The sequence below is a fragment of the Dromiciops gliroides genome, chromosome 3 (assembly GCF_019393635.1).
Source record: "Dromiciops gliroides isolate mDroGli1 chromosome 3, mDroGli1.pri, whole genome shotgun sequence".
In the NCBI taxonomy this organism is placed as follows: Eukaryota; Metazoa; Chordata; class Mammalia; order Microbiotheria; family Microbiotheriidae; genus Dromiciops; species Dromiciops gliroides.
In genome coordinates, this window is record NC_057863.1 from 639819984 (window position 1) to 639833628 (window position 13645).

At 46.0% G+C, this 13645-nt stretch overlaps 2 protein-coding genes across 3 annotated transcripts; both read left to right on the top strand.

Annotated features, from left to right (window-relative positions):
- Positions 1 to 413: 413 nt before the first annotated feature.
- On the top strand, positions 414 to 8666 carry LOC122748183 (cyclin-L2-like). Its single transcript, XM_043993865.1, has 9 exons — positions 414 to 553; positions 1203 to 1419; positions 1502 to 1969; positions 4014 to 4088; positions 4402 to 4511; positions 5348 to 5468; positions 6444 to 6508; positions 7212 to 7225; positions 8533 to 8666. The coding sequence occupies exons 1-9, from the start codon at positions 414 to 416 to the stop codon at positions 8571 to 8573; spliced, it is 1251 nt and encodes a 416-aa protein (XP_043849800.1). The 3' UTR covers positions 8574 to 8666.
- CCNL2 (cyclin L2) lies at positions 7232 to 13228 on the top strand. 2 transcript variants are annotated; one of them, XM_043991614.1, is made up of 7 exons: positions 7232 to 9360; positions 9864 to 9968; positions 10077 to 10218; positions 10959 to 11039; positions 11414 to 11531; positions 11617 to 11709; positions 11843 to 13228. In XM_043991614.1, the coding sequence occupies exons 1-7, from the start codon at positions 9202 to 9204 to the stop codon at positions 12195 to 12197; spliced, it is 1053 nt and encodes a 350-aa protein (XP_043847549.1). In that variant the 5' UTR covers positions 7232 to 9201; the 3' UTR covers positions 12198 to 13228. The 2 variants fall into 2 exon arrangements, with proteins under 2 accessions (XP_043847549.1, XP_043847550.1); XM_043991615.1 differs by lacking the exon at positions 10959 to 11039.
- Positions 13229 to 13645: the final 417 nt, after the last annotated feature.

A 13645-nucleotide genomic window follows, 5' to 3' on the forward strand; every position in this document is an offset into this window, starting at 1 on the left:
CAGTAGAGCATTGGCTCTAGAGTCAGGAGGACCTGAGTTCAAATTTCATCTCACTAGCCTGTGACCCTGGGCAAGTCACTTAACCCCCATTGTCTTGTTCCCCTGGAGCAGCGTTTTCCCATTTCTGGCAATTGTTTACTTTTGGGCGGTGCCTGGAATTGGCCCTTCTTGGATTTTATGCCATAAATGCCAACAGCTCAGTTCGTACATAGGGCTGGCAGGGCTTTGGGAATAGGGCATCGAGGCAGCTGGGTGGAGGACACACTGTATAGGGGAGGGAATTACAATAGCCCCTGGCGATGAGCTCCTGAATGAGGGTGTTCAGAGGGCGATCCACAGGAGTCGTGTGGAGTTTAGAACCTAGAAGACTCTCCAACTGTGGGGCAGCAGGGGGGACAGAGCCCAGGGAGACCATGGGGTTTTGTGCCTGGGTAACCGGAGGGGTCGTGGCTGGCACCCTAGATCTGGAGCTGAAAGGGATCTTGGGGGCTGTCTTTCTAGCACTGGGATCTTTGGTATCGGGGGCCCCTCTGGTGGTTTGTGATGTCTATGTGTACCCTCCCTCCCTTCTCAGAGTCATGTTTTTAAGTAAAAAAAACCAAAACACCAAAAACACGAGGGTTCCAAAGGAAGCCAATTGTATCGAAATAGTTACCAAATATTAAACTATTCTAAAATCCCCTTCAATTTGGATGCCCAGCACGTGGCTTCCGCTGAAGAAGCTGTCACTTTCTTCGGGTGAAGCCCTGGGTCTGGAGTCGGCAAGATCTGAATTCAGATGATGTCTCACCGCTCACCCAGCTGTGAGCCTGAGCGGCTCACTCAGCCACACTCTGCCTCAGTTTCCTGAACTGTAAAATGGGGAGTTATAGGGATGATAGCACCTCACTTCCAGGGTTGTTGGGAAGGCATGTTCTTGTTCATCGGGCGGTGAGCTCCCGGGGGTTGGGGGCAGGAGGTGGGGGGGCCTTTCCCCTTGCCCCGTATCCCTAGCCTTGGCACAGCAACCGAGGTTTGGTGGGTGTTTAATCGGGGCTTGTCGACCCAGACGGGCTACAGTGTTTTGCAAACCTTAAGGCGCTACATCGATATTTTATTGTTATTATCAAGTAGGAATTTACAGAGGAGGAAACTGAGGCTCGGAGATTAAATGGCCGGCACCAGTGCCGAGACTGGCTTCGGAGCTGCGCTTCTTAATCCAGCACTCTAGGCAGCGTGACTTGTCACGTCTCTGATCTCGTCCCTGGTGGGGAGGGGACAAAGGCCCAGGAACGAGGTTTTAGCCAACTCGGGCTCCGCCACTGGGATGGAGTACGGAGCACAGAGGCCTCGACGGACAAGCTACCCTCGTGGGGCATTATGGGAGACGGGAGGGGGAGAAGGGAGAACCGTAGGCGGAGGCGCCGCAATGCACGCTGGGTAACGTGCCCCACTTCCCCCGCCCGCGCCGAATTCCCGGCCCGTGAGTCAGAGCGAGCGGCCCGAGTGACGCGCGCCGCAGCCAATCGCGGCGCGCGGCGGCGGTGGGGGCCGAGCGGCGGCGGCCAATGGAGTCCTCGGGGGCGGGCGGGCGCAGAGAGGCGCCGCCGGGCGGGGGCCAGAAGCACGAAGAAGACCCAAGATGGCGGCGGCGGCGGCAGCTGCGGGAGCCCCGGCTGTGGCGGCGGCCGCGGCGGGTTCGGGGGCCGGCGGAGCGGCGTCGGCGGCCGGCTCGGGCTCGGGCTCGGGCGGCGGGGCCGGGGGAGCGGCGTCGGCGGCGGGCTCGGGCGGCTCGGGTTCGGGCGTGTTGATCGGGGACCGGCTGTACTCTGGCGTGCTCATCACGCTTGAGAACTGCCTGCTGCCCGACGACAAGCTGCGCTTCACGCCGTCCATGTCGAGCGGCCTGGACCCCGACACCGAAACCGGCCTGCGCGTCGTGGGCTGCGAACTTATCCAGGCGGCCGGCATCCTGCTGCGCCTGCCGCAGGTCTGTACGGGGCTCGGCCGGGCTGGCCTGGGGGGAGGGGGGGAGGGGAGGCGGGGGGGGGGGGATAGGGAGCCGGAGGGGAAGGACGGGACGGGAGGGGAGGGAGGAAGTCGCGAGTCCGAGGTAACCGCCGCCGCCCCACCCGGCGGCCAGCGCGCAGGCGCGAGCCCGTCATGGGCGGGGGAAGGGTTTGGGGGAGGGGAGGGAGGTGGCCCGGCCTGGTCCTTTGTTCCCGGAGCCGCCCGGGACAAAGCCGGGCGTGGGGCCCGGGGAGACCGCACCCACCGAGCGCCAGCGGGGCGGGGGTGGGGGGGCATCCGGGAAAACCCCTAGAAAGCCTAGGCCCAAGTCCCAAACGACCGTCCTACAGGGCGGTGGCTTTTTCATGCGGAGTTGGGGAGGGGGGAGGACACTCCGTGTCACGGACCCCCGTGTCACGGACCCCTGACCTCCCCGGCCTCAGTTTCCTCCGGTGCGAAATGAGCGGTTGGTACTTGGTGGCATTTCAGGCCCCTTTCAGCCTCCAAACTGTGGGCTTAGGCGCCCGAACCCTTTCTGAGCCCCGGTCTCCTATTGTGTAAAATAAAGGGTTCGCACTCGAGGGGTTGGGAAGTTCCTGTGATTCTGGATCTCGACTGAGATTCTTTCTGGGCCTCGGTTTCCTCTTGTGTAAAAATGAAAGCTTGGTTTCTATGGTTTCATTGGGGTCCCTTCCAGCGCATGGTCCTATCAATCATCCTAAGTCGTCTAACGTTTCTGGTCTTGTTTCCTCTTCTGTAAAATGAGGAAGGTCTCACGTTGGTCTAGAACCTTGAACCTGGAACACTAGAAATAACTTCCCTTCTCCCCACAAAAGAGGAGGACACTTAATGAAGGCACTGAGAAACTGACAGCAGATCCCAAGAAAAAGTAGAGTTGAGAGGGTTTTAATCAGGAGGGTGCCAAACACCCTCCCCCCCAATAAAAAATAAAGGAAACCAACAGAAAACTAATAAGGGGGGAACCTAGGTAAAGGGGTGGGGAGACTGTTGTGGCTCAGCCCCAAGGAGGGAAAGGAGAGGACTGTGGGTAGGCTGTAATGTCTCCTCTGGGAAGAGAAGGCTTTTTGTTTGTTTTGGTGAGGCGGTTGGGGTTAAGTGACTTGCCCAGGGTCACGCAGCTAGTAAGTGTCAAGTGTCTGAGGCCAGATTTAAACTCAGGTCCTCCTGAATCCAGGGTCAGTGCTCTATCCTCTGTGCCACCTAGCTGCCCCAAGTTCTTGTATTCTACTAGCTGCTTATTTTTTTTAAGACCTGGAGGAGGGACCACAACAAATAGAAAAAACATCTTACTGTGGTTAGGTTGAGATTCTGAGAAATATTGGTAGAGGGAGGGCCCTTTTACAAGGAGAAGGGTGTTTGCATAGATGGCTTTTTGGGTAATATGGGGCCTGCCCTGCCAGATGTTCTGGAGATAGGGAAACAAAACTAAAAACAGTCGCTACCCTTGAATAATAATGGGTTTTCCCCAGCTGTCCTCTGCTGCCCAGTATTGTGCAACTGGCCCCAGTCAAGGATTGCTCAAGTGTCTGCCTCCTTTGTCACCTCCCTCCCTCCTTCCCAACTTGTTCTCCTTTCCTTACTCATCCCAGGTCCTAGTTTTCTCCAGCTCCCCTGTTGCTGGATTTTAGCGGCATGGCCTCTTGGCTTAGGCCCTTAGAAATGGGGCTTAGTGTGTGGGAAGCACTTGAGGCAGCTCCAGCCAGTTCTCCTTATTTAATGTTTAAGAAGTGTGACATGTGGGGTGGGGTAGAGCATTGTTTCTTTGTCTAAGTGTTTGGAGATTGATTTTTCTTGGTTTTAAGGCAGTTCTAATTCTGATATTGGGAAGTATGGGTGGATCACTAACCATGGGCAGGAGAAGTTTTTTTTATTTTCTAACCTCTTGAACACAGTGAGTCATACCAGACCCAATGCCTTTTTATTTTTAAACTAATTGAGAAGATTTTGGCAAATCCTGAACAGTACTTTTGAAAACATAATATTGAATTCTTTTCCCTTTCTAGGTGGCCATGGCTACAGGGCAGGTGTTGTTTCAACGGTTCTTTTATACCAAATCCTTTGTGAAGCATTCCATGGAGGTAAGTAGGACCTTTTCCCCTTTCCTCAATTGTATTTCAAGCTAAATACATAAGATTTTAATATGTGAAGCTTAATAACACACTTGCTTTTTGTCCTAATTATAAAAACAAGGTATCCTCAGTAGATTAAGTATTTTTGCTTCATTATGTTTGATAAGCCATGTAAGTTGTAAAGCGCTGCTTATCTTACAAATTGTTCTGTTACTTGTATTTACCTGCCATTTTCTCTTATTAGCCCTCCTTAAGCTGATGGAGGCGATCACAGTTCCAGATTTGAGCAAAACATCAGTATGTTGCAATACTTATATTTCAGCATGTATCAATGGCCTGTGTTCATCTGGCCTCCAAAATAGAAGAGGCTCCAAGACGGATAAGGGACGTAATTAATGTGTTTCATCGACTTCGTCATTTGAGGGAGAAAAAGTAAGTGTTATTGGAGATGGGTTTTTTTATCTGCTCTGAAGAACCCTAGTTTTATTTGGATTATAGGGGTGATGAAAGGCCATCTGTCCCAATATTGTGCCAAAATGGTACGCCCATTGAGATTAAAGGGTTTGTACAAGCTCACACTGGTCCTGCTTAATAGAGCAGTGATTTGAACCCAGATAAGATACTTTGGCTTTGATAAGCAACAGTTAGTAAGTCTGGCTTGTTACTTTTGAACTGAATTACACCTATTGGTTTTCATTTCCTTTGCCATCTCTTTTGGCTTTCCAGTGTTTTTTGTTTGTTTTTTTAGTGAGGCAGTTGGGGTTAAGTGACTTGCCTAGGGTCACACAGTGTCAGGTCCTCCTGACTCCAGGGCCAGTGCTTTATCTACTGCACCACCTAGCTGCCCCTCCAGTGGTTTTTAGTGGTTGAAAAGATACTCTGATGTTCTTAGCTAAGTACTTTGTAATCTCTAGGTGGATGAAAGCCATTTTCAGAATGTAATAATTTCATTTATTAGATTATTGGACTTTCTTTCACTGCACATTTCAGAAGTTATTACAGTGTTTTAGTGACACAAGTTAAATCTGCCAGCATTTCTCAGTGCCTGTGTGTCTAGACCATTGAAATTAGAACTTGATTTCTTGATAGATGCAAGGAAGAGGTTAAAGATAAGGGCTGAAGGAGAGTTGTTCACATTCTTAGGGGAAAGGAGGTTGCATTGGGTCCTGGGTATGATGTTTGCAATATACATACATAATGACATCTGTTATAGATATATACAATGGTGGTTTTAATTGTTCCATTTGACTGTGGGGAATTTATTGTAGGAAACCTGTACCTCTGCTGTTGGATCAGGATTATGTTAATTTGAAGAACCAAATTATAAAGGCTGAGAGAAGAGTTTTGAAGGAGTTGGGGTTCTGTGTCCATGTAAAGCACCCTCATAAGGTTAGTATATTTACTTATAACATAAAGTGGTTCCTGAATCCATGCTCCCATTATACTCAACTTACATCAACACTCATGGTCCCAATTTGTGCCATTTTAGCCAAGAAATAAAAAATCACATTTCTCCACTCTCACCAATGAATGAAGACACACCAGAACTTGAGTTGGTTTTCCAGTTTCTATCAATAGCACAGTAATCCTACCAGATTTCTAAAGATTGCCAACTAGATGATTCTACTGTAAAAATGTACACTAACTCCTTTGGGGTGGAAGCATTTTTGTTTATCCTCATTTGTTGTCACTGCTGCTGACTTAATAAAACGGACTTAGTGATGCTCTTTCTCTTTCCCACCTTGAATTGTCAGAGTTCCAAGAGCCCTTTTCTCTTATAGAGAAGTCAATCGATTGTGCCAACTACAGGAGCGTGGCTCATGCACTTGAGTATTCTGCTACCCCCAACAATGGGAGAGGTTTTTTTCCTCCTGTGCCATTAACTGGACTGTGATTAAACAAGGCTTAGATTAGAAATTTAATATTGGTCATTGGAGTGTTCCTTACCTAGATCTACTGGCTTTAGATTTTTAAAAAATACCGTTTGGCTTTTAATGGGAATAGTCCTTGCTGTTACTGTGCAAAAATAGTCATCGAGATGTGTAGAAGAAGCTAATCCCACGGTGGAAATCGAATTGAGAGCAGAAATTAGACTAGAGCTGCCTCATGTGGAGGTGAGGCATGCTTGGTAGGGTACAGCTACACCTTCACTTGAGCATCCCAGTGCACCGCAAAGCAGGGAGTGTGTATCATTCAGCCAATGCTCAGCATCCAACAGTGCTGTCTGTCTGTCTGGATATACCATCATGAAGCCACTCCTTGAAATCTAGCATGATGATCTCATTTGCTGCATGGTTACCCCTATAAACTAAACTCTTGGCCCTAAAGATTCTTGGTAATAACTGAATGACCCATATCTTCCAGATAATCGTTATGTACCTTCAGGTGTTAGAATGTGAGCGTAATCAACACCTGGTCCAGACCTCATGGTAAGTTGATTTTTTTTGTTTTAAGAGACCAGCAAGGGCAGTGGCAGAAATATGTTGGTTTGAGGCACTTTGGGCAGTGGGTAGTCTATCCCATGACTTTGGTTGTGGGCTCCACAGTTGTCTGAAGTGCCCCAGTCTGCTGTGTAGATTTCCGATCAGCTTCTTAAAATTTCAGGCACTGTCTTAATGGTAAGGTAGTGTATATCCTCCTCCCCCATTTCCTCCCTATTTTCCATTGCTTTCCCTTCCTCTGAAGTGAAAGGGTTCAAGTGGTCTTTCCTTGGGGCAAAGTACATAATAAGGAAGTACTTAGTAACCCTACCCCCTCACCCATTGACTTGGAGCACTGGACATAATACAGGGATGGATCTCAGAGACACTCAAGTAGACCTAGGGTAGTGGCTCAACATCTGTTATGAAACTTTCTATCTGCTTCTCTGTTAAATATCTGTGGGAGGAAGGAGAGGGACAGAAGAATTTCCTAAAATTCCAGGTGTTGATTTTTAGCAGTGCATATGCTTGAAGCAAATTTTGATTTGACAGTTTAGTGTGTGTGGGTTTTTTGTGTTTTGTGGTTTGGTTTTTTTTCATGGAGTTAAATCTATTAAGGGTCATATTTCTGCTGACTGAACTGTCTGGTGCTATTACTTGTTTGATGGAGAACCTATTTTGACTTTTCTTTTCTGTACTCTTTTAATCAAAGGGTAGCCTCTGAGGGTAAGTGACTAAGACTTCTCCTCTGCTGTCCAAGCGCTTTGGTGCAGGGATAGCTGCCGTCTTCAGTCAATCCAATGCAGGCTCTCCAGAGAAGGCTGGCTCTAGACAGGTGGTATATACGATAGTATAGTAACTGGCCGACTGCTTCTTGTGGTTATCTTTGACTTTTTTTTCTTGTTCATTTTTTTGTTGTGCTTTGACAATTGTATTTATTAGATTTTATAACTGTCTTAAATTTTGTCACTTTAAAGCTGCTGTACCTGTATATTAAAGGTGTGCTACCTTTTTCTTTGCAAAACTGGAAGGGGTGGTGGTGGGGTGGTTCAAAAGTGTGACATACTGGTTAACTGGTACCCATCCAGATTGATAGTAATAGCCTGTGGTCCAGTTTGTCTTTGCTCAGCCATACATTGCTAAAAATTCTTGAGTTGCACTTTTTCAGCAACAGCTATAGTCTAGCAAAAGGTATACACCTTTAAACTTTGATATACTTACTTAAACATTGTAAATTTCAAGTACAGCACTAAGTACAAATATTCTACTTTTTAAATGTTCTTAATTGTTTTGTATTTTAGGACTTTATAAGGAAAATGAATTGGGCACATTTATTGTTTGTGGCTGTTTTGATTAAAGAAGAAAATCACTGTAGCTAAAATGTTTAAAATGATCTGTTTACTGGCAAAAAAAATAATAAGTTCCTACTGACCAACAAATGTACAGTTACCTTGTAGTGTGGGATTTCCCAGTCTAGTGGTTACTTTATTTTGTTTATTATTGATGCTTAAAGCAACACCTTTTGTAGCCAGATAGATTGCCTTCCTGGATTTACAGTTTTAACATTTTAATGAAATTCATAGAAACTTGTCGGTGGGCAGTAGATGCTTTTAATGCTGCCTTGGAGTTCAGGAAGAGATGATAGTAGAGATCATGGTCTGATGGTCTGGCCCATGACCGTTACTTGAACACAAGGGAATCCATGACTAGGCTTTAAAAACTCTTTGGAGTCGTAAATCATAACTTAAATCATAACATTGTTCTCCTGGGCTCAACTCTTACCTTTCACCATACTTGATCTACAGCCAGATGCCCAAGGTCTGATTTTAGTATATTAAATTTTAAGTGCCTTTCTCTGAAGCAATATGTTCATAATGTAGTAAATTAATATTTTACATCCTGTTTAGATACAAACCTTTTGTACTTTGATTAATAACTTTTAAATTGCATTATAGTTTTTATATGTGCTTACTGACTGTGAAACTTCCAGTGTTTTATTGCCATTGTCTGATTCTGTGAATGTTCATTTTAAGACTCCTTGTTGAAATGGGACAATTTGGAAACGATTCTTTGATAAACCTGCGAAGAGGATTTCACTTTGGGTATTGAGCCTTCCTCTGCATGATGTTCCCATATATCCGAATTACACACAAGGGCGTTTTTCCCATCAAAATGGATTCTATCCCGGATGCCGTGAATCAGTCCTTCCTGGGAAATGGACAGGTTGAAAAACAAAAACAAACAAGCCAAAAAAACCCAAACATTTTTCTGATGCAAAGGAACTACAGGGAAGAGGAGGATGGCTAATCTCGGAAGAACTCCAGAAGGGACCAGTGCTCAGCTGATGGCTTGAGTTTGCATGCTTCTCTGCACTACGGAGATTGAGCATAAATTCCTTTAATCGAATATTTTTAACCATTATGGTAGATGTTGTCTTTCCAAAGCGTTGTGCTTTTGCATGAGAGCAGGCCAGTAGTCTTAGCAGGGAAAAGTAAAGTTAAAATTGGTTCTCTTTCATAACAGTATTATCTGACAAAGTCAGCTTTAAAAAAAAAAAAAGAAAATTGATTGTCCCTCCCCTCCTACCCTGTGTCCAGAAGAAATTTATTTTAATGACCCTCCATTAACTCTTGAGATTTACAGGACTGTCTAGCCCTCAGATTTAGAGGTAGAATGCTTAGAAATGGAGTGATTTATAGTGAATGCAGACATACTCAGCAGTGCCTTGGGGAGTTGCAATTCTTTTGTGTTTGACTTTTAGGAACTATATGAATGATAGCCTTCGAACAGATGTCTTTGTAAGGTTCCAGCCAGAGAGCATTGCCTGTGCTTGCATCTATCTTGCTGCTAGGACATTAGAGGTTTGTATTTGACTTCTCCTGTGTAAAATGGGTGGTTGAGATGGTGGTGGTTCCCAGAAGATGAGTTGGTTTTGCGTGACACATTTTATTCTGCTGGATAAATGAAAATAATTGAATTACCTTTCCTGGCTTTTGTGAACTTGTAATTTTGTAGATCAGTGGATAACTGATTGTATTGAAGTTTCTTTTTTTCTTTTTGGGTGGGGCAGTGAGGGTTAAGTGACTTGCCCAAGGTCACACAGCCAGTAACTGTAAGTGTCTGGGGCCGGATTTGAACTTAGGTAGGTCCTCCTGAATCCGGGGCTGCTGCTTTATCCACTGCACCACCTAGCTGCCCCTGTATTTAAGCTTCTGACGGGATTTTAAAAAATAATAAAAAGAATATTCTTACTAGAGTAATGCTGGGTTTTGGGAAATAATACCAACCATCCTGTGTCTCCATCCGTTTTATACACCTGGTACTGTAAGGGTGTCAATATTGACGTTGGTGTTCATTTTTCTAGATTCCTCTTCCTAATCGTCCCCATTGGTTTCTGTTGTTTGGAGCATCTGAGGAAGAGATCCAAGAAATCTGCTTAAAAATTTTGTTGCTTTATACTCGGAAAAAGGTTTACTTTGTTTTTCTGCTAAACAGTTTTGCTGTGCTGTTTTTCCTCTTAATTGTGCTTGACCATTGCACCTTTTTCTTGCCTTTTTGGTGGCTGGTGTTTTCATAGGTTGACCTCACATATTTAGAGAGTGAAGTTGAAAAGAAGAAACACGCCATTGAAGAAGCCAAAGCCCAAGCTAAGGGCCTGCTCGCTGATGGGACTCCCATTCCAGACAACGCCTCCGGCTTTTCCCCTGTTCCTAAAATAGGTGAGTCTCTGGTGAAGTTTGCTCTTCTCTCTCTCTCTTTTTTAAATAAGAGGTTTGCTCTTGTGGCTCCATTGTTGTATTGAGAAGACGTCGCATGTGTCTTTGTAGAGACCTCTTCCTCTGGGGCTGTGGACTTGTGTTTTCTGATGTGGCGGCACTTCTGTGTCTGGTTTCCTTTGGAATCCTGTGTTTTTTATATATCTGAAAGCATTCTGAGAAGGGGCCTGTAACTCCCCAAAAGAGCTGCTTCTAGAATCGGGTGCCCTTTAGCGAGTTAATGCTTCCTGAAGTCTGTCTCCTCCTGGCTCTTCTAGATAGTGCTGCTGCTGCTTCTCCTTCTTTCTGTTCTTGATACATGAAGTTGTAGTGATCTATCCAAAAAGCCCTTTGGTTACAGGGTCAGTTGATGAGCCAGAATTTAGTAAGCCTTTCTGAAGCCCCAAGCATCAGGGATGAATACCAGCCTACATGGCAGGTCAGCAGCTAGGGAATCAGGAAAAGGTTTCCATGTAGAATGTGATGCTTGAACTGAGTTTTGAATGGGGCAGATGTGTATCTAGTTGAAGGGGGTTCGTTCCAGGCTGGGGGTGGGGGGTGGGAATCTGCAAAAGCATGGATGGGGGCAGGAAGTGCCAGTCAGAAGCAGCAAGGTGGCCTTGTGTAACCAGCCTGGAAAGGCACATCAGAGCACGCTTGTGAAGAGCTTTCAATGTCACACAGATTTGTCTTTGATCCTTGAGGTTCTAGGGAACCCATGGTCAGAAGTCAGCTTCAGGAACCCTATGGAAAGCTGTGTGAGGGACAGATGGAGAGGCCAATCAGTAAGTCCGGGGGGGAAGGAAGGCCTGGAGGAGAAGCATTCAGTTCTTTTCATAGAATTACCTTTTGGAGACTTCCATACGGGGAGACACAGGATTCACCAAATGATGTTCTCTGCTGAGGCTCATGTGCCATGTTTTGTGTCTAACGGAGCCTCCAGGGCCTTGGAATGCCCATGCCCATTGCTCCCTCTGCCCCCCAGGTTTACCCTTCAGCCGTTCTGTGCTCCCCGTGACATTTCAGAGGCGTGACAATTACCTCGGTTTGGAGCTCTGGTGTGGGGTAGGGAAGGAGGATTAACGGAGAATCTGCTTATGTGTTAAAGTTCTCTCGGAAGCCTTGATTGTTGTGTAATTTCTTACATTTGTCTTCTTAGAATCCCCCAAAGAAAGCAAAGGGAATAAACCTTCCCCCCTTTCTGTGCAAGCAATGAAGAACGCCAAAAGAAAAATGGAGGGTGCCAAGAGGGCCAAATCCAACAGTCCGGTGAATGGGTGAGGCCTTTGGCCAGGGTGGGGGGTGCTTTTGAGCCCTTTGGTGGTTGTGCTTGTCTGCCTCACGAGACTTTCCCTTTCACAGCTTGCCAAAAGGCAGAGAAAGTCGAAGTCGAAGTGGAAGCCGAGACCAGAGCTATTCACGGTCACAGTCCAGATCTGCATCTCCTAAGAGGAGGTACGCGTGGCTTGTTTCTATTGGCCTTCCCCATGCCTCTCCCCCAGTAGTTCATCTAGTGTGGAGCTTTGGGTCCCTTGAGGGAAATAGGTTTTGTAGTGTAGCTGTGTCATTGGGGGCTCTTTTTCTTTAGGAAAAGTGAAAGCTGTTCAACATCCAGTGGTTCTAAGTCCCAAAGCCGCTCCAGGAGCCGCAGTGATTCTCCCCCAAGACAGGCCAACCACGGTGGTTCTTACAAGGGCTCCAAGATGAGGAACTACAAAAAATCAAAGGACTATAAGTACGCAGCCCAGAAACCCCGGAAGTCTCGAAGCCGGAGCTCGTCACGTTCTAGAAGCCGATCCAGGGAACGCTCTGATAATTCTGGGAAATACAAGAAGAAGAGTCATTACTACAGGGATCAGAGGCGGGAGCGTTCTCGGTCCTATGAGCGAACTGGCCATCGCTATGAACGAGAACACCCTGGACACAGCAGGCACAGGAGATGAGGGCGTCGGCAGCAGTGGTTCCTTCTCCCTTTGTTTGCAGACAGGGCCATGGCTCCCTTCTCTTATCCCATAGCCTGGGTGAGTTGGTGTCTGGACTGATGTGTGACCATCATCTCTGCTTTATTTGTTCCTTAACTTGTTAAGCATGAATTTAAAAGGGAATGGTCATTTAATGGACATGGTAATGAGACTGAAGATAGAATCAGGTAAGACGGTTTGGTTCCCCCAACAACTGTCTAGTTGGGCATTGGGGCCCGTCCTTGGAAGTTGGCACTGGGTCCATCCCTGTAAGAAGAGTTAGTGGTAGAACAGACGATGGGCAGCTACGGCCTCCACAAGGAGATTGAGAGTGGGCCTCTTCTTTGTTCACAGCCCTTCTGGATGGAGCTGAAAGAAAGCTCAAAATGTTTATTTAATTAAACTATTGGTGTAGCTTGGTGCTAACTACAAGCTGTCTCTTTTTTTTCTCCATACTGAAACTCAATGACGTTAAACCAAGAAAAGTGATTTTTAGAACTTCTGCCTATATTAGGTTGTACTTGTGTATATATTTTGCAGTGTTTAACAGTACAATATGGTAATATGGCCTTACTAGGTACCCTTACACTTTATCCACATTGTAAATAAACATGTGTTGAATACAAGTTAAAGCTATTATACTGAAAATTCAGAACTTGAATTCTGTCAACCTAAAACTTGTGTAGAGAATTCTGATTTAAAAATGTGAAGTATTTAGATCTGTGTATTGAAAGTAGTATATTTTTATCTGTGCAATGCTGAGTGCAGGACACCAGCTCATAAATAGAGAAGTTTCATATATATGCATTTTATGTGGTTTAAAAAAAAAAAACACAACTCTCTACTCAGGATATTTGAAACTTTGAAGAATTCGTAGTTTGTCATTCTGCTTGCTTGTTAAAACAGAAGATGTAAGAAATGAGTACACAGCCAGCAGTATCAGTTTTAGTGGTATATCTGAGCTGTTCTTTCCCTGCTCCCTAATTTCATTAAAGTATTTGATTTTGTATTTAGTTCCTTCGTGTGTGTGCATGTCCTTCTCTGGGGGAGCTGGCTAACTTGGGTGGGGTGAAAAGGAGAGGAGATGTGGGTTTCAGAACAGATTCAAACAGTTTGGGAGAGGGGGGACCCAGATGCTTTGCTTGGCCCTCAGCTTCAAGGGCTGAGAGGAGAATAAATGGAAGGAAAAGTTTGAGCTCTCACCACCAGGCCATCTGCTGCACAAGATCACATGTACTTGGGAAAAGGGAGAGGGGATTCTTTGGGGCCCCCTTGTACAGCTCAAATAACAGGTGAATGGGGGGAATGTAAGCTCCTGTGGTCACTGGATTTGGGTCATCCAGGAAAATGGGCAGAAGCACGGAATTTATAGCGTTTAGGTCTCAGATTGGTGTCCTTGCTGGGTCTTAGCAGGTAGCGTAGGGGTGTTA